This window comes from Hyperolius riggenbachi, chromosome 10 (genome assembly GCF_040937935.1).
Source record: "Hyperolius riggenbachi isolate aHypRig1 chromosome 10, aHypRig1.pri, whole genome shotgun sequence".
NCBI classification, from domain to species: Eukaryota; Metazoa; Chordata; class Amphibia; order Anura; family Hyperoliidae; genus Hyperolius; species Hyperolius riggenbachi.
Window position 1 is genome coordinate 177543331 of NC_090655.1, and position 19836 is coordinate 177563166.

Here is a 19836-nt window from a genome sequence, read left to right on the forward strand (position 1 = left end):
TAATAGACTGCAACACTTATAAAAGCATTCATCAGCTTAAAGGGAACCTAAAGCAAAAGGGATATAGAGGTTGCTAAATTTATTTCCTTTTAACCACTTCACCCCAAAGCGGTTTTTACCCTAACAGACAAGAGTGACTTTCACCTTTCAGTGCTCATCCCTTTCATTTGCCAATAGCTTAACCTCCTGAGCGTTACTCCGCTCAGGAAGTTTTGTTACTTTATGCCCCAGGATGAATTAATTTGCTGTAATGGCTGCAAAACCTTTAGCTAGCACTAGGCTAGCTAGTACAAGTGTCCGGCACCCCCGTTCCAGCCAGTTTATACATTACCCATCCTGGATCCCGCGATCGGCGCAGCCTCCCTGGACAGCTCCGGTCTTCACTATGGGGAGGATCGCACATGACGTCATGCGCAAACCCGATCCTCCCCACAGAGAGACCGGAGCTGTGCGGGGAGGCTGCGCGATCGCTGGATCCAGGCTGGGTAATGTATAACGGGGGAATTGGTGGGTGCAGGCCACTTGTACTAGCTAAAGGTTTTGCAGCCATTACAGCAAATTAATTCATCCTGGGGCACTCCTGAGGACAGAGAAGGGTATGCCTGACACTGTGTCGGGCATGCCGCTAAGGAGGTTAAACACTACTAATCACAATGAAATGATCAATATCTTGTTTTTTTCACCACCAATTAAGCTTTTTGGGGTTCATATTTGTTTTCAGTAATTACTTTATTTTCTATGCATTTTAAAGGGAAAAACAAGGAAGAAAATGAAAAAAAATACACTTTCTCCAATTTCATTCCCTATAGTTTTAATATAAAACACTGCTACTGTACATAAAACCCACACATTTTATCTGCCTATTTGTCCTGGTTATCACAAGATTTTAATTATGTCCCTAGTACAAAATATGGTGACAATACAGTGGGATGCAAAAGTTTGGGCAACCTTGTTTATCGTCATGATTTTCCTGTATAAATCGTTGGTTGTTACGATAAAAAATGTCAGTTAAATATATCATATAGGAGACATATACAGTGATATTTGAGAAGTTAAATTAAGTTTATTGGATTTTCAGAAACTGCGCAGTAATTGTTTAAATAAAATTAGGCAGGTGCATAAATGTTGGCACTGTTGTCATTTTATTGATTCCAAAACCTTTGGAACTAATTATTGGAACTCAAATTGGCATGGTAAGCTCAGTGACCCCTGACCTACATACTCAGGTGAATCCAATTATAAGAAAGAGTATTTAAGGGGGTCAATTGTAAGTTTCTCTCCTCTTAAATTTCTCTGAAGAGTAGCAACATGGGGGTCTCAAAACTCCTCTCAAATGACCTGAAGACAAAGATTGTTCACCATCATGGCTTAAGGGAAGGATACAGAAAGCTGTCTCCGAGATTTCAGCTGCCTGTTTCCACAGTTAGGAACATATTGAAAAAATGGATGACCACAGGCTACATTCAAGTTAAGGCTCAAAGTGGCAGACTAAGAAAAATCTCGGATAAACAACACACAGACCAGCACCAAAGGCCTACAACCTGATCTTGCTGCAGATGGAGTCACTGTGCATTGTTCAACCATTCAGCACACTTTACAAAAGGAGATGCTATATGCAGAGGAAGCCTTTTCTCTGCCCACAGCACAAACAGAGCCGCTTAAGGTATGCTAAAGCACATTTGGACAAGCCAGCTTCATTTAGGCTGCTTACACACCAAGATGTTACAGGCGCTCCCCCAACGCACAGCAATGTAACACAAGTGGGCTGTTCACACAGCCCACGTTGCGTTACATGTAACGCTGCACGTTCTCCGCAAAGTGCAGCATGCTACGGCGTTGGAGCGGCTATAGCCGCGTTAGACTGTTTGCACATGCGCAGTGGGGGGCGGAGAGGAGGCGGGGAGAGCCAGCTACAGTAGCCGCGCACATGGCTACTTAATATTCACTGCACTGGCGGGCGCTGATTGGCCGGCGGGACCACGTGATGCGGAGTGTCTCGCTCCGCATCACGTGGACCCGCTGGCCAATCAGCGCCACTCTGGGAGACATTATAGGAATCGAGCCGCCTAACGCGGCTCACTCTACCGTCGGCTCTTGCAGCACCATACGTTGTATTAGGTGCACGTTATGCGACCTTAACGTAGCACCTAACGCAACGTCTTGGTGTGCAAGTAGCCGAAGGAATAAGGTGCTGTGGACTGCCGAAACTATACACCTGCTACCTACAGTAAAATATGGTGGTGGTTCCATAATGCTGTGGGGCTGTGTGGACAGTACAAGGACTGGGAATTTTGTCAAAGTTGAGGGACCCATGGATTCCACTCAGTATCAGCAGATTCTGGAGACCAATGTCCAGGAATCAGTGATAAAGCTGAAGCTGCCCCCGGGCTGGATCTTTCAACAAGGCAACGACCCTAAACACTGCTCAAAATCCACTAAGGCATTCATGCAGAGGAACAAGTACAATGTTCTGGAATGGCCATCTCAGTCCCCAGACCTGAATATATTTGAAAATATGTGGTGTGAGTTAAAGATAGCTGTCCATGCTCAGAAGCCATCAAACCTGAATGAACTACAGATGTTTTGTAAAGAGGAATGGTCCAAAAAACATTCAACCCGAATCCAGACTCTCATTGGAACCTACAGGAAGCATGTAGAGGCTGTAATTTCTGCAAAAGGAGGATCTACTAAATATTGATTTCATTTCTTTTTTGTGGTGCCCAAATTTATGCACCTGCCTCATTTTGTTAAAACAATTTTTGCACACTTTCTGTAAATCCAATAGACTTCATTTCACTTCTCAAATATCACTGTGTGTGTCTTCTATATGATATATTTAACTGCCATTTTTTATCGTAACAACCAACGATTTATACAGGAAAATCATGATGATTAACAAGGTTACCCAAACTTTCGCATCCCACTGTATATTATTTGGAAATAAAGGTGTATTTCTTCTATTTTTTTCCCCCACTAATCTCACGTGCATGCACAAGAGCATGCGCACGTGCACAGCACCAGCAGCACTGTTTGACTCATAAAAACGTCCTGGAGCCGTTAAGAGGCTCTAGCAGGACATTTTTATAAGTCTGCTTGTCATTAAGTGGTAAAACAATACATATTGCCTGGCTGGCCTGCTGATCTTCTGCCTTTCAGGGCCTGAGCCTACTAACGCTGTTGTATCTGCGTCTGTCCGCTTTTCAGCATCTCTAACATTGGTGTGTAACTGAAAAGCGGACACAACTGCGTCAGTGGGCTCAGGCCTACTGTAGCGGTAGACTCTGAACAAGCATGCAGATTAGGTACTCTGACAGAAGTCTGACTGGATTAGATGCATGTGTTTCAGGAAATATTGTTGCAAATATTGTGGCCAAGGAAAATATTTACACTCTAGTTTAAATCCATAATTTAAGGCTTGTTTTTACTATATTATCAAGCATGGCAATGACTGTTCACTGGTTTGCTATCAATTGAACAAACGCACACAAATGCGTGCATATAGAGTATTTAGAAAATACACTGCATTGGAATGCACTAGGCTGAGCTTTGTATGAGAAAGCACATAAGAATGAAAATGCAGATCTAAAAATGCTTGCATCCTTAAATCTGTACTGCAACACCCATAGTGGCAAAAGGCTCTAAAAAGATTCATTAAAGCCCTACAGTAGTGTGATTTGAAACAGTAAGGAACAACAAAGGTTGTTTGGCCAGAGGCAAAAAAATGGAGTCCCCAAAAAGAATAAGGCACACAGCGCTTTGCTAACACAAAAGATGCAGTCAAGATCAGTCCATAGATTGTAGAAGCAAAATAGACTCTAAGGGCCTGTTCTCAATCGAGCGATTTGCGGGCATTTACTGCTAATCGCCGCTGATTTCTAGCTCTTTTCAAAGAAGTAGCACAATGTTAACTATATAGCAGTGATCTCACTGCCGTAATCACTGGCGATTTGCGATTAGCGCTAGATGCAAAATGTGGTACATGCCGCATTTCTCAGCATTTTTGAGCAATCACACTGTATTTCAATCGTGATCGTTCAAAAAAATGCTAAAATGTCTAGCGATTTTTACGCATTAATCGCACAAAAATCGCCGGAGCATAAAGCCAGCGTTTTGCATTTGTAATTGTGAATAGGTCCTTAAGTGATTCAAACTGGTCCCAAATGAACTTTTAACATGAACAAATATGTCAAGTGAACATATTAGCCTGGCTAGCCTGGTTAAGAGTTTGCGAACAGAAGGCATCACAACTGCAAGAAAATAGAAATTTACTTGCAAAAAAAAAAATAAAAATAATAATATCTCAAAGTTGAGAGTAAGGACTTGCAAGAGAAAAGAATTATACGCACCTACACTGCTAAATTGCACTTAGGATCTCCCTCAATGATAAGTCACCTTCCCCTACAGAAGAGCATGCATGTCAGTAGTGGTGGCATATTCCAATAGAGACCAGCATGCTCTTCATCACTAGTGGTGGCTTGTTGGAGCCAGAACAGGGCGGACGTACCACAGGAAACCTACATAACTGTGCCGCTAGCGATGGTTACTGCTCCAATCTCTGCAGTATACGTGCATTGCTGAGCGTAACTCACTGGGAAGATAGTAAGTGCATAATAGCGGTGCGTATTTTTGTTTTAATAAATGTGCTATACGATTAAAGGTTTGTATGTTTCTTTTCTCCTGCAAAAAGAGTAGGTTCCTTGTATGTTCAACTCAGAGATTTTTTTTGTGTGTTTTGGACTTTAGAATGGTATAGCTCTAACACAAGTTATATGTCTATGGTAAACCACAGAGTGCCCTTATATATATCTGTATTGCTTTTGGGGGTGTACCACAGGAAAAAAGCACCCCTAGTTTTTAAAAGAAGCCATCTAAGGTGGCCACACGGTTCTGGACAATAACAGTGACTTTGTCTCCAGACACAATATTACAAACAGCTAGAGGGCCTCAAAAAAAAATTAAAAAATTAGATCAAACATAGAATCAAATAAACTCTGTCAGAACCCATTACTTTAAGGCTGCTTACACACTAAGACGTTACAGTGCAGCCTGTAACGCTCCCCAACGCACAGCAATGTAACACAAGTGGGCTGTTCACACAGCCCACGTTGCGTTACATGTAAGGCCCCGTTCACACTTGCGGTTTAGTAAAAACCGCACCGGATGTCCGGACCGCACCGTCTCCGGACCTGATCCGTACGGTTCCTATCCGGATCCGGTCCGGATCCGGTCCGTTTGCATCCGGTTTCCGTGCGGTGTGAACACGGTTGCGGTCCGGATCCGGTTTCTTAAGGAGATAACATTCTTTTAATTACCTGGGGTCTGGGAGGTCAGCAGAAGGGTCTGGGGTCATTGTTGGAGACAGGTGGACGTGTGGAGACCATCCGTGGATACAGAGACTGCAGTTGGGACCATGGATCCAGGCATTTTTTAAACCTGGGAATTCTCTCCTTCCTGTTGTTCGCCTCCTTGTCAGACATATCAGACATGTTGCTGCCAAAAAGAGCTCCAGCATGAAATCGCTGCTGCCCCACTCTTTGAACGCTGGGCCCATGTGGTCCCCATCCAAAATGCATAGGAAGTGGGGTAGAACGTCCGGTTTTTGTAGCCAGTGTGTTGTGCGCTCTCCGGCTCTCATTGCTTTGTATTGGCCGGATGGTGCAGTCCGGCTCCGCTCCGGATACGGCTGCCGGAGGAGCCGGACCAAAAAATAGCGCATGTTGGAACGGACGCCGGAGTCCGGATCCGGCCCCGGTCCGGCAGAACGGACGCATGTGAACGGACGCATAGGCTTTCATTGCCATGCCGTGCGTCCGTTCTGAAAGCGGTCCGGCTCCGGCACGGCGATTCCGGACGGCCACCGCTAATGTGAACCGGGCCTAACGCTGCACGTTCTTAAGAAAGTGCAGCATGCTACGGCATTAGAGCGGCTTAAGCCGCGTTAGACTGTCTGCACATGCGCAGTCATGTTGGGGAGGAGCGGAGAGCAGCCAGGCACATGGCTAATTAATATTCACTGCACGTTGTGACGTGCAGTGTTTACTTCCTGGAGCGGCTGTTCTGTGCGGTGATTGGCCGGCGGGACCACGTGATGCCGCATGCGCACAAGAGTACGCATCATGGCATCACGGACGCCAGAGTGAGCTGCACAACGCGGCTCATTCTGACATCCACAACGAAGAGCACCAGGCGTCGCGTTAGGTGCACGTTATGCAACCTTAACGTGGCACCTAACTTAGTGTGCAAGTAGCCTTAAACACATTGGCATTTTTCTATGCATTAATGTCAGTTGTACATCGAGTCCTGTTGAAAGAGAACATAACCTCTGAGCTTCATGCTCCAATACCTGATGAGTGCTCGTTTATGTTACCACCATACTGCTACACTGTGCTGCAAGCAACAGAGAGAACAGTGCCTCAAGTGCTACACAGAGCTCTGTACTAATGATGAACTATGGGTATAGTGTCTTTGAGTGTCTGAAGACAATGCATTTCCAACATCTTAAACTTCCTTTGGAGCAGTCAGCAAAATTCGGGTTTAAGTCTCCAGACTCCAGCTCCATCACTCTTTCGATGAAAAGTACATAACCGCCGTAGCAGTTCCCGGAAGACACACGACTGCGAGGGAGAAAGCTTGTGCTCAAATTCTCTAAGCAGTTCTTGCGTACTGGCCTCACCATCAGCCTGAGCTTGGAAAGCTATAAAATTTCTCATGTCTGTGAGTAGCTCATCATGCTCTGTTGGGTCCGATGCAGTAGCCCCTGCTCCTATTTCATTATCTTCTCTGGAAGGTAGCAATAGATGATTTCTTGCCTTCATGCGAGCAAGCAAAGAAGAGGACGACAGTGCAGAACTAGAAGGGTCTAAGGACTGAGACTCTCCACTGAAATGAGATGGAGGATCAGTCTTATTGCCATCTTGCTGTTTTGTTATCTTGGAGTCCTTGATTTAGGAAAAAATAAATAATAGTTAAAACACCCAAATAGAGTACAATGATCAAATACTTCCAGTTACTAATAATAATCAAATGCAGTTTAACAGATTAAAGTAAGCCATAGACGAACACACACAACAGATCTATACATACCTGGGGCTTGCTGCAGCCCCCTTCACATTGATCACTCCCACAATATCTTCCTCCCTTCTCCCAGTCCCGGTAGAAGCCCCGTAAGTTTGGTGAGTTGGGGTGCACTGCGCATGCACGGCCCGGCCGTGTCCTGCCATGCTCCTGTGCCTGGGAGTGCTTTGTGCCTGCACAGTACTACTGCGCAGACTGCTTCCAGCCGCGGGAGCAAGATGGTGCGTCAGCCGCACTGTGCATACACTGACTGACCCCGACTGGCCAAACTTACAGAACTTCTACTGGGACCAGGAGAAGGCGGAGGAAGACCTCCTGAAAGCGATCGATGTGGAGGAGGCTGGAGGAAGCCCCAGGTATGTATAAATATTTTGTGTGTGTTGGTCTCTGGTTTACTTTAAGGTTCACAAACACAGACAGTATAAATCACACTATGGTCATCATTCATGCGGTAATGCTGAAAACAGCACTTGGCAAAATGTCAATTCATAAAAGCTGTTACCGTATGAAAAGCTCAAATTACCAAGCAGTGAGGAAAATTACTGCCTTGTGCGGTGATTATCTCAACACACGTCACTAAATGTCAATTCATAAAGATCAGAGCAGGCGGTATTGGGATGGAGAATACCGTTTGCTTTGAAGATGCCATAAGGGTGCGGGTAACAGCAAAGTTAATGGAGACAGATCTCCCAGGCAGCAGCGGTGAAAGCAGAACAAAAAAGGATTTCCAGAATACCCCAGGCTGTGTTTTTTAACCTCTTGGATACTGTCACAAGCCCCCTAGTGGCCGGACCGCACATTGCCTTCCAATCTGTTTCAGCACACAGACCATGCAATCTGTGGTCACAATCTGCGGTCGCAATCGGTGCACAGAAACCGCTGGAATTTTGGCAGCAGACAGACCAGAGGGAGGCGTGCGATCTATTAAACACAAAATACTAGGCTGCCACCATCTCTGTTACCATGGGACAGAGAATCCCACTGACTGGCTGACTCTAGACCTGCAAATAAAACGGTTAACACACTCTAATTTATCTAGCTATCAACAATAGTAGCGGCTCTTTAGAAGCTAGGGTTCAGTTTGTGCGGTTGAATAGCAGGGTAGCTGAAAAAATGAATGACTTTTAGTCGTTTATTATAAATGCAATATAAATAATATATACAGAAAATCATCAAAATCAACAATTATGGAGACAATCGTAGCGCAGTATAAAAAAATAAAAAGGGAAGAAAATACTAATACTTAAGTTCATGTGGAACTATGTCATTTCTGGGAAAACACGTGCAGTTCTTTGTTTCAGTTCAGGAGCCAAAGTTCAGAGAAGATGACCGCTACTTTTCCTCAAAGCAGCGGTATGCTCCCTTGAAGATGGAATTGGAGGAATAAAGGAGGAGCCGATGGCAAAGACTTTTGAATGACCCACATTTTTTGGGTGGGGTCTCAGGTTCAGCCCAGGGGCTGGACAGGGTGTGGTTCACCTCCTGGGTGAGTTTCTGGTGCCCACCAAATATGCCATTTTTCATATCTCGGCTTACCCTTCCTGCACACACTTAACAATCACAGATTCATATGCCTCAGAATATGACCGTTCATATGACATCAAACTTGGGTGCTCTCGCATAACCAGTTACGAAGTAGCGGAATACCTCAGGTTCTGGGTATGTCAGTGGCCTCAATTTAATATTAAAATATTCACCAGATCCGGACCAGCGGAATGAGATAACTTTCATACCTCTCATATGAACGGTATTCCTTACACAGGCTAAAAATTATATACAGCATTTATTTCTAAGCTGGTTCCACGGCTCCGCTGGTCTAGACCCCTGCTGTGTGGGAAGCTCGCTTTGCTGGGGCTCACCAAATGGTATCCTTTTCAAAGGGCATGTTCACACTTGGGTGTCACTGCCCATGAAGGAACTTCTTTTGATCAAGTTAATTTAAACAAACATGCCTTCACTGGTCAACAAATGTACTACATGAAAAGAGTTCCTCTAGCAGCTATGAAACCAGAGACTTCCAGGCTCACAGTCTGCTACCCCCTAGACATAAAATCTTGATCTGGCAACGAAACAACAATCGGTGCAGGAAACCGATTGCGATTGTGTTTTCTGGTCTCACGGCTCTTCCATGACAGGTACCTGTTATCATATGTTTTTTACATCAGAAAACCTGCATGTGTAACGTTTCTTGAAGTTCTTCTAAGCCAGCGATGGCAAACCTATGGCACGCGTGCCCAAGGCAGCACGCTGAGCCGTCTCTGTGGGCACGCGTTGCTAATCTTTATCCCCACCACAGCCGATTCAGAATATCGTCATGTGTCTGGAGGGGGTGAAGCGAGACTAGCATCCATTCACGGAGATGCTTTTCATAGTTTCTGGTGAATGATTGCTGCTTTATGATTATTTTATGGTGAAACATTTCCTCATTGCGATTATTTTCATTGGGGGGAGCGTAGGTTCTCTCATCTGCAGTGACAAAATGGCTAGAGGCGCCCCTACCTTTGGTCCCAGCCCAGCCAGGGATCACATGGGGTCCTTCCCCCCCCCCTCCCTCCTCCAAAACCCCTCCCCCTCCTTCTTCTCTCCCAACTAGTTGCACATTTCTTACTATTCAGAAGGTATGGCCTATTGTATAAATGAAGATCTAGATGAAGAAATTAGAGCATCATTCAATGAAAATAACTTAACGGATAGATCAGGCTATCAAGAACTCAAAGGCCACTTTCAAATTCATAAAAATCTTATAGTAAAGCAACTAAAAAGAAAATGGAATTCATCCTTACACGACTCCTATTCTAAAGCTAAAGTCATACCGGAGGGTATCCTAGAACGAATTATCCCAGCAGAGAATTTACATACTGAAAGATTTAAAGAAAAATGGAAGGCAAGTGCTCTAAAAAGAGGCATAGAGATCTTAGAACTCTTTGCTGAAGAAGAAAAACAGCAATTGAAGGAGATTACCTTGGAAGTTCAGGAGAGTGTTAAGGTTCTGAATTTATTTCAGGGTAACGAACACTTTACCTCCTTCAACGAGCAGTTAAAAAACCAAATTCAAAAAATTCAAAGTGAAATTAAAAAAGATAAACAGGCAAAATTTGCAAAAGATCTAGCTAATTGGGATATTGATGAAGCATTGGATCCCTCCATAAGGCTTTCTAAGAAAAGGAGTCGAAACCAAAGACGCCGAGATCGAAGATCTTCAGGGGAAGGGTCAGGAGGTGAAACTGACACCTCTGTAGCATCAGGAGCCAGCATTAGAAGGGGAGTTACTTTTTTAGGAGAAGACCACCCAGAAAGACGACCAAGGGGAGGGAGATGGGGAACTACCCGCAGGGGACGGGGGGGGGGGGGGGGGGGGGGGGGGCAGATACAGGAGGGGGAGAGGAGGAAGGGAAGAGATGAGATACGAGGAGGAGGAAGACGCATATCAGGAAAGGCAGAGCAGAGAGGAAGAGGGAGGCATGAGAACGCGGAGCAGGAACAGTCAGAAAACCAAATAATAAAAAATAATGCTAACATGGTTGTAAATCTTTCCAGTTTCCAGATAAATGATAGCCACCTGTCAATCCTAAACAAGGGATTGTCATTTTCTCCTCAAATGGGTGGTGATCCCTTTGAGGTTTATAAGGACATAACTTTATTTTTGCGAAAAGTGGCTTTCAGGTTGTGGCATCAGGAAGGGGAAAACTTGGTGGGGGAAATAGATGGAGGAGATGATCAAGATTCCCAACTAGATGACAATGATCAGGCTGTATTGACAGACCTGATTGAACTCTATGAGAGACAGGAGGATAGCGCTAGAGATAATGAAAGCTACGTGGATGAAAATCTTGATGAACCCTATAGCTTTTCCTCTGAACCTTCCTCTGATCTGTTGCATCCCACAAAGTTACACAAAAAATCGATAAAAATGCCCCCAATGTCCAATAATAAATACATTTCAGTATTTCTGGAAACTGTAAAGCAAGACCTTGACAGCTATAACTGGACTAAAAAGACGACAAGACCCAATCTGACAAAAAGTGAATTTCAGGCCCTCATGGAATTACAACAGGCGAAGGGACTGGTGATTAAACCAGGAGATAAAGGAGGCAACATAGTCCTCCTCAATGAGGAGGACTATGTTGCAGAGGTGAAGAGACAACTAAACGACACAATGACCTATCAGAAGCTAGAGGGAAATCCATTCACTTGTATTACCCAGAAGGTCAATGATCTTGTTGATGATGCAAGGCATAATCAGGTAATCACAGAGACAGAGTGGGAGTACATGAAGGTGGGATCCTATAACATCCCAACACTCTATGTTGTCCCTAAAATCCATAAAAATCCTATAAAACCGCCAGGACGACCAATAGTGGCAGGTATAGGAGGACCAACAGAAAGATTGGGTAAATACATAGATGAACGACTAAAGCCCCTGGTGGCCAAACTCCCCTCCTTCGTGTTGGACACCAAGAGTGTACTAGGGGAATTGGAAAAATTCATATGCCCCCCTGGATCCCTCCTTGTTGGAATCGACGTGGAGTCCTTATACACGTCGATCCCTCACGAGGAGGGACTCAGGGCAGTTGCCTTCTTTCTTGAGGCGTTTCATCCGGAAGCGAACGGATTGAATCAATTTGTCAGTGAAGCCATGGAATTAATACTCAAGTACAACTGCTTCTCCTTTGACGGCAGTTTCTACAGGCAGATCAGGGGCACGTCTATGGGGGCGGCGTGTGCTCCGGCATATGCCTGCCTCCACCTGGGCCTCTGGGAACATCAGAAGGTCTATGGAGACTATGGCTTTCGAGCACACGCCGCCCTCTGGCTTCGTTATATAGATGACGTGCTCCTGGTCTGGACTGGAACTAGGGAAGAGTTAAATAATTTTCTAAAAAGACTCAATGAAAATGATAAGAATATAAAATTAACTTACACGGTCAGTGACCAATCTCTTACATTCTTAGACTTGAAAGTGACAGTACAGAACAATAGGCTAATAACCTCTACCTACAGAAAGCCAACCGCAGGAAATAGCCTATTGCATGCATCTAGCCACCATCCTCCATCCCTAATTAAAGGGATACCATATGGGCAATTCGTGCGTCTCCGTCGTAACTGTTCCACAGATGAACTATTTAGAAATGAAGCCCGTGAAATGTATCAAAGATTTCGTGAAAGAGGCTACTCACATAGAATACTTAGAAGGGCCCTTAAAAGGGCCTGGAATTTGAATAGAAACTCCCTTATCCAGCCCTCGTCGATGGAAAATGAGAAAGAGGAAGGAGAACAATTCATCAGGATGGTATCTAGATATGGATCGCATTGGGAAGACTTAAGAGAAATACTAACTAAAAACTGGGGAATTCTTACTTCATCCCCAGAAATTGCGCAAATTATAGGTCCTAGACCTTTATTAACCTCCTTGGCGGTAATCCCGAGCTGAGCTCGGGGTATGCCGCCGGAGGTCGCCGCTCAGGCCCTGCTGGGCCGATTTCCGTTCTGAAAAAAGCAGCACACGCAGCCGGCACTTTGCCAGCCGCGTGTGCTGCCCGATCGCCACCGCTCCGCGGCGATCCGCCGCGTGCAGCGGCGAAAGAGGGTCCCCCCAGCCGCCCGAGCCCAGCGCAGCCGGAACAAACAGTTCCGGCCGGCGCTAGGGGCTGGATCGGGCGGCTCTGACGTCAGGACGTCGACTGACGTCCATGACGTCACTCCGCTCGTCGCCATGGCGACGAGGAAAGCGAAACAAGATAGGCCGCTCATTGCGGCCTATCTTGTTACTTTCGATTGCCGGAGGCGATCGAAAGTACGCTTCCGTAGCGCCCTCTAGTGGGCTTTCATGCAGCCAACTTTCAGTTGGCTGCATGAAATATTTTTTTTTTAATTAAAAAAAAAAACCACATTGCAGCCTCCCTGGCAAAATAAATAAACCGCCAGGGAGGTTAACGGCACGACGTGCACAAAACCTCAAAGATAAATTAGTTTGAAGTGAATACACTAGAGACAGCACTACATGGCTCAATAAAATGATTCCCAATGGGATCTACAAATGCGGTAGGTGCAAATTATGTCCGTTCATTGACAGACAGAATAATAAGACATTTACAAACAGTTCTGAAACTAGAACATATGACATAAGATCTCACATAAATTGCCAAACTAAAAGAGTAATTTATATGATAGAATGTCCATGTAAGCTCAAATATGTGGGAAAAACCAAAAGAATGCTAAAGGAGAGAGTCCTAGAGCATTTACGTCACATAGAGGAAGGTGATGAGTAAAAAAGATATCTGGCAACTCATTATGCTGAAGTCCATGGAAGTAATCTGGAGGGCACTACAGTTAAGGGACTATACAAGCTGGAGGTGTCCACTAGGAGAGGAGACTATGATGATTTATTGTACTGTAAAGAGGCCATGTGGATATACAAGCTTGATACGCTGTATCCACGTGGCCTCAACAGGGAACTAGATTTGAAGGCTTATTTGCGCCTAGAGGCATACAAATAGAGATCACTTAACCCACTTTATTTCCCCTTTAGGGTATGTGTGGAGGAAAGGTATGAATGTATTATACAGGTGACTGTGAAAAGAATTAGGAAAACTTTTGAGCTATGTCCTTTCATTGGAGATATATCCTGAGATGGCTATGATAGCCATACAATCTATAATGGAAAAAATAAGAAAAAGGAAAAAATTGTCTGTCTTTCTTGAACGCTCCCTGAAACGTCTATTGGCAGAACCTCACTGCTCTAATGCCATCTTGAGGTAACTTTGAAAATTGCCTCCCACAGCTCTCTCAAAAGAACCAAATATTGGCCCTATCAGAATGAAGAAGGGCGGAGAGAATACATGGCTAAATAGAAGTGAAGAGAGGGATGACGACACACCCTGAGGAAACGCCCCTAGCGGCGTGAAACGCGTCGGTGGGCGGAGCTACGTCGCGTCTGGCCGAGCTGGTTACTCTCACGCACCGCCGCCTAAAAAGCACTGGAAAGACGGAAAAACGCTGAGCGAGGAGGAAGGTGATAGCGGAGACCCAGTGACTAAGCAGGCTGGGACGCCGGCCGCCTTAGGGTCCGCACGCCACCACTCAGCACAGACCGCTCTATCAACGGTAAATCCACTCGCATCCAAAAGGCGCATTGGAAAAGCACAGCAGCGGAAGATAGCGGTGAGATACCTATGCTCTCAGCAGATTGACTATCAAACAGAATAACATTACTGTTTATACATATCCGCATAGAACCTAAGGACTGCTTATTTATCTGTTTCTTCTAACGCTAAAGCATGCACTACTAGCCGCTTGGGCACAACTAAATGATTGATCTTTTTGCCATCAACTGAACTGCATGCATGTGAATAAGGCATACTCTTGCTAATAACTGCCTACTAACAGCATCTATCTCTCTGCTGCGCAGCCTAAAGGACTAACTAAGTGGTACCACTGTTTGAAACCGGTATAGGTTGAATGTGCTGAGTGTTTGTATGCATGAGTAACCGTAATATATATATATACAATTATAGCTGGCCAGCAAAGTGATAAACGTAGCCCCGCAGTGTGTTTACTGTTTATATGTGTTTTTACTTAACCCCCTCCCATTTATATCCCAGGTTTTTATTTGTTTATCTATTAATAAATTTTCATACAATTTAAATATACACATGAGACCAATTATCATTATTTAAATTAATATAGACTGGTTGTGTATTGGGGTGCAGCGCTATTTTAATTGCGTATAAGACTAGCAGGATTTGCCCGCAGTAAATAGACACTACAGCGTGCACTGCAGTGCAGATCCAGGAGGTTTAGTCACCTCAAACATTAGGAATCACATGGGGTCGGGCAGTCAGTATTCAATATAAATTGCCATGTTGGCACTCGGTGATAAATAAGTTGATTTCGGGTCGCAGTTTGGGCACTAGGCCTCTGAAAGGTTCACCATCACTGTTTTAAGCTGTGGCAATTAAATAGATTGTTTAGAAAGGCTTTGGGGGAGAAGCAGAGGTATTCATACAAACTGTCCAAAAAATTGTTGAGATTGGGTGGGAGGTGGGTATGACCCGCTCGAGCACAAATAGAATGCCAATTGTTTTTGAATCAGAAGATAATTTATTCAATAATTAGTGGATGATTGGTGTCAGGACACCTTCTGGGGAAAAGGCACAGGAAACAAAAAACACGCGAGACCAATAGTGTAATATGTTTAGTCAAAATTGTCAATGTAGAAGATAAGAATCTACTCACAAGAGTGGGTTGCAAGGGGGCAACCGACCACAGGAAGCAGGTAGAGACAATTAACCCGACTCCACTTGGGGAGGTCACTAAGGACCTGGATGCGGTCGCTCTCCTTGGAAAAAAGAAGGGAGGCAGATGTCCACCGTGGTGTAAACCACATATGTTCTGCCTCCACCCCTCACACGGGTATCGTATGGGGGTTAGGGATGCACTAAATGGTTTAAAGAGGCGCCCTGGTGGTATATAAAAGCATTTAAAAGCAGTTTAAAACCGAGAAAGGTTTGAGGTTGCTTACCTCAAGGACGACAAATCTTTGTAGGGACAAAAGATTTTATTGGTAGCACAGGCAACGCGTTTCACGGGTCTGAGCCCGCTTCCTCAGGCCAATAGCAGTGCCAGGCCAATTGAAATAGCAAGCTAAGGGAGCCTCCCTTAGCTTGCTATTTCAATTGGCCTGGCACTGCTATTGGCCTGAGGAAGCGGGCTCAGACCCGTGAAACGCGTTGCCTGTGCTACCAATAAAATCTTTTGTCCCTACAAAGATTTGTCGTCCTTGAGGTAAGCAACCTCAAACCTTTCTCGGTTTTAAACTGCTTTTAAACGCTTTTATATACCACCAGGGCGCCTCTTTGAACCATTTAGTGTATTCAATAATTAATCATATATCAAAAAGGTACATTAAAAATGTGTGTCACCCTAACCCCTATACCCCCACCCCGGGAACACCCCCCAGCAACCCCCAAACATCCCCCACAACCCCCCAACCCCACCTGCCCATCAGCCGGCAAAAATGTAGCTAAAGCACAAAATGTGTAAGGTACCGGTGAAGCATGTGTTGAAGCATACAAACTGATAGACATTTTGACATTTACCATATAAAAAAATCAAAAGATATTTATAGTTGCTGGTATCAGAAAATTTCCACTAACAAGAAAACAGGAAATGCCAAAAAGGGCAAAGACAGCAAGAGAAGTGTTGCACTTTATGCCACTCTAATACTACTAGAATGTATCCAACTAATTCATCCATCCATAAAGTTTTGTCCGCAGTATTAATGTTTGTAGCATTACATTACTTGGCAATACAGTGCTAAAATTCATTGTAAGCTTGCAAGGGCAGGGACTTCTCCCTTGTGTTTCTTGTTTCTGTGCATTTTATCATTTGAATAACCATTCGTATTGGTGATTGGTCTACAAACTACACATAAATTGTATGTATCTGTACTTTTATAACTGGTTTTGATGATTGAATATAGTATGTTGAACTACTCATGTACAGTGGAGGAAATAATTGTTTGACCCCTCACTGATTTTGTAAGTTTGTCCAATGACAAAGAAATGAAAAGTCTCAGAACAGTATCATTTCAATGGTAGGTTTATCACTATCTATGTTTTTTGTACACTGTACAGTGCTGTGGAAGATGTTGGTGCTATACAAATAAATACAAATAATAATTTAACAGAATGGGACCACTGTACATGAAAGGATTATGGACATTAGGTAGTGCCAAGTTTTGGTAGGCTGTATCACACTGCATGGATACAAACTGGCACTCTATTTAGAAGGTCCTGTTGATTACATTAAAATTGTACAGCTGAGTGGTGTGGGTTGAATCTGGTGTGAATGAATACTGTACCTTGCATTTGTCCTGAGAGATCTTTCTTTCTGTAGCTGCAGGACTGAGCAACAGTGGATTCTTCTTTTGTCCAAACCGTCTATTAAATAAAACAGGTAAATTGCATCTTAATTACACTTTGCAAACACAGGATACAATAAAAAGGAACCTGAGCTTTAGCACAATCTGGCTGTTTGTGGCATGGTTGCACAACAATCTGAAGTTCCACACAGATAAATGACCAATCAGAATTTCCAACCAAATTACTTCTAGCAAAGGTTAGAAAACATGCTAACACACACACACGGACAAATGTAGGTGTTAATATTACTGCCAGAAAAATGCCTAAACGGACAACTGTAGTGAGAAGTATATACTGGCTGCCATATTTATTTCCTCTTAAAAATACCAGTTGCCTGGCAGCCCTGCTGGTCTATTTGGTGACAGTGGTGTCTGAATAGCACGAGAAGCAAGCATGCAGCTAATCTTGTCAGATCTGACAATAATGTCAGAATCACTTCATCTGCTGCATGCTTGTTCAGGGTCTATGGCTAAAAGTAGTAAAAGACAGAGAATCAGCAGGACAGCCAGGCAACTGACATTGCTTAAAAGGAAATAAATATAGCTCCATAGACATCTTGCTACAGTTTTCCTTTAAAGCAGCAGGAACAACAATACTATCCCAGGAAAAAAAAATACATATATAAGCAGACAACTACTTCTATTTACATATGTATTGTACTATCCACGTTTTGATTTCAGTAAATTTTATATAGTAAATAAAGAATTCTGTTACTGACATTTGCCATTTTTTTTTCTTCCAAACTCAGCATACCTTAAGGGTATATCCTGACTGATTTTAAAGCCAGTGGTTACCTATTTAAAAACCAAAAGGTCAGATACTCACCTAATAAGAGGGAAGGCTCGGTCCTAATGAGTCTTCCCTCTCCTCTACCGGTGCACTCGGTGCTGCGCTGGCTCCCCCGTTCGCGTCCGCCGCCGCAGGGACTTCGGAGGTCTTTGGGAGCACTTGGGCTTCCGAAGACGGGCTGCTCCATACTACGCACGTGCGAGTGCGTCATAGAGGGCGCTCGCGCATGCGTAGTATGGAGCGGCCCGTCTTCGGGAGCCCGAGTGCTCCCGAAGGCTTCCGAAAGCTCCCTTTGGCATGCGGAAGTGGCAGTATTTGACCGAACTGGTCGAATACTGCCACGGGGGATCCTGCGCGGGACCGGGCACCGGCAGAGGAGAGGGAAGGCTCATTAGGACCGAGCCTTCCCTCTCCTTAGATGAGTATCTGACTTTTTGGTTTTTAAATAGGTAAACATTCACTTTAAGGCTTCACAGCAGTGCTCCTCATGTCAGGTAAAGTTTGCATCACAGTTTGAAGAGTCGTATTTTATTAATGATAATCAAAATAAAATAAAAATAATAACAGCCAACATGAGGCGATACAGAAATTATGCAGTGTATTGGAATAAATAGTTCACTACATATCCACACACCCATACAGCGCTGTCCCCAATCACCCCCTCCCCGGCAATCTCAACCTAAAATCACCTCCATTCAACCAGCAAGCAACTTCCCGACTGTAACAGACACAGGCACCCACAAGTAGACAATAAGATGATGCACAAGAGGCACCACAGAGAAGGAAAAATAAATAAACAAATAAACAAACAGCTTCCATCCACACCTGAGCAAAAAGCGTCCAGCCCAAAACCATCCACACCTTCCACAAACTGCCACAGTCCGTGGGACAATCCAAAGCTCCACACTACTCCAAATACTCCGCCAAAGCATCCCAACCACCACCACCACCAACCGGGGACAGCTGTGCCAACCTGCTCAACAGTTGCAAAACAGCAGCTCTCTGCAGCTGGTCAGCCCCGCCATGACAGCAGCCCAGTGAGGACCCGCGGCTGCACATCGCAGCCGCCCCCAAGCCAGGAAAGATCCATAAGGCCATCCCCAACTGCCGCAAAAAAACTCAAGATGTTCCCCACTTTGGAAAACCCCAGATGATGCAGCCGGAGGCCAAAAGCGCCACCCGCATTGGCCAAGAGGACAGTGAGAGGCGGAAAAAAACCCAAGGATCACCACCAAGGCCACCCCGGTGAACCTGGGCTCCGCTAGCGGCAACATCCCAAGACAAACAATCCACCAGACACTGCACACCGCCGGGCCCCACAAATGCAGACCAAAGGAGGATGCAACTTCTCCAGATAAGGCACACAAAAGTTTGCCAAGCCCCTGCAAATGCTCATCTGGAGAAGGAAGAAGACCTCTGGCCCTTTGGTCACAATGAGGTTTCCTTCATTTAGTGTAAAAAAGTAGAAGTCTTAAATCTAAAGAGCACCCTCCCCACTGTCAAACATGGTGGCAGAAACCTAATGCCCGGAGGTTGCCCCTCAGCCAATGGACCAATGAACTGAACCCCAGCAAACAGCAGCATGAAAAAAGAGCAATACATGAGGACTCTCAATGATGCCACCAGGCAATCTGCAGAGCAACCCGGCCCCGGGCACCAGTGGCCATTTCAGCATCACAATAAACCAAGACAAAAACCGCAAAGGTAGTGCAGTATTGGTTAACACACAACAATTCATGTTTTGGAGTGGTCCAGCCAAGGATCTGACCTAAATCCAATTGAGAATCTGTGGAGGGAACTAAAGATCAGGGTGATGGAAAGAAGACCCTCTTAACCTGGAAGATTTCAAGCTCATTACTAAGGATAGATGGGCAAAAATACCTGTGCATACATGCAAAAAGCTGGTTTGCAATTATAGTAAGCATCTGGCCACTGCAATAGCCAATAAAGTCGCTTTTCTATTGATTATTGAGAAGGGTGTGAATAATCCCGGACCGGACACACTCCACTCAAACGCAAACAAAAGCCAAGAAAAGCTCTCCCTCCACAA

The 19836-nt window shown here is 44.7% G+C and overlaps 1 protein-coding gene across 1 annotated transcript in view; it reads right to left on the minus strand.

Annotated features, from left to right (window-relative positions):
• Positions 1-2044: 2044 nt before the first annotated feature.
• The window catches only part of ERCC6 (ERCC excision repair 6, chromatin remodeling factor), a 103400-nt gene continuing 85608 nt past the window's right edge, over positions 2045-19836 (minus strand). Inside the window, exons 20-21 of the mRNA XM_068255304.1 lie at positions 16937-17015; positions 2045-6938 (exon numbers count right to left, since the gene is read on the minus strand). Of these exons, the coding sequence (XP_068111405.1) occupies positions 6519-6938; positions 16937-17015 (499 nt within the window). The 3' untranslated portion in view covers positions 2045-6518. The remainder of the gene's footprint in view (positions 6939-16936; positions 17016-19836) is intronic.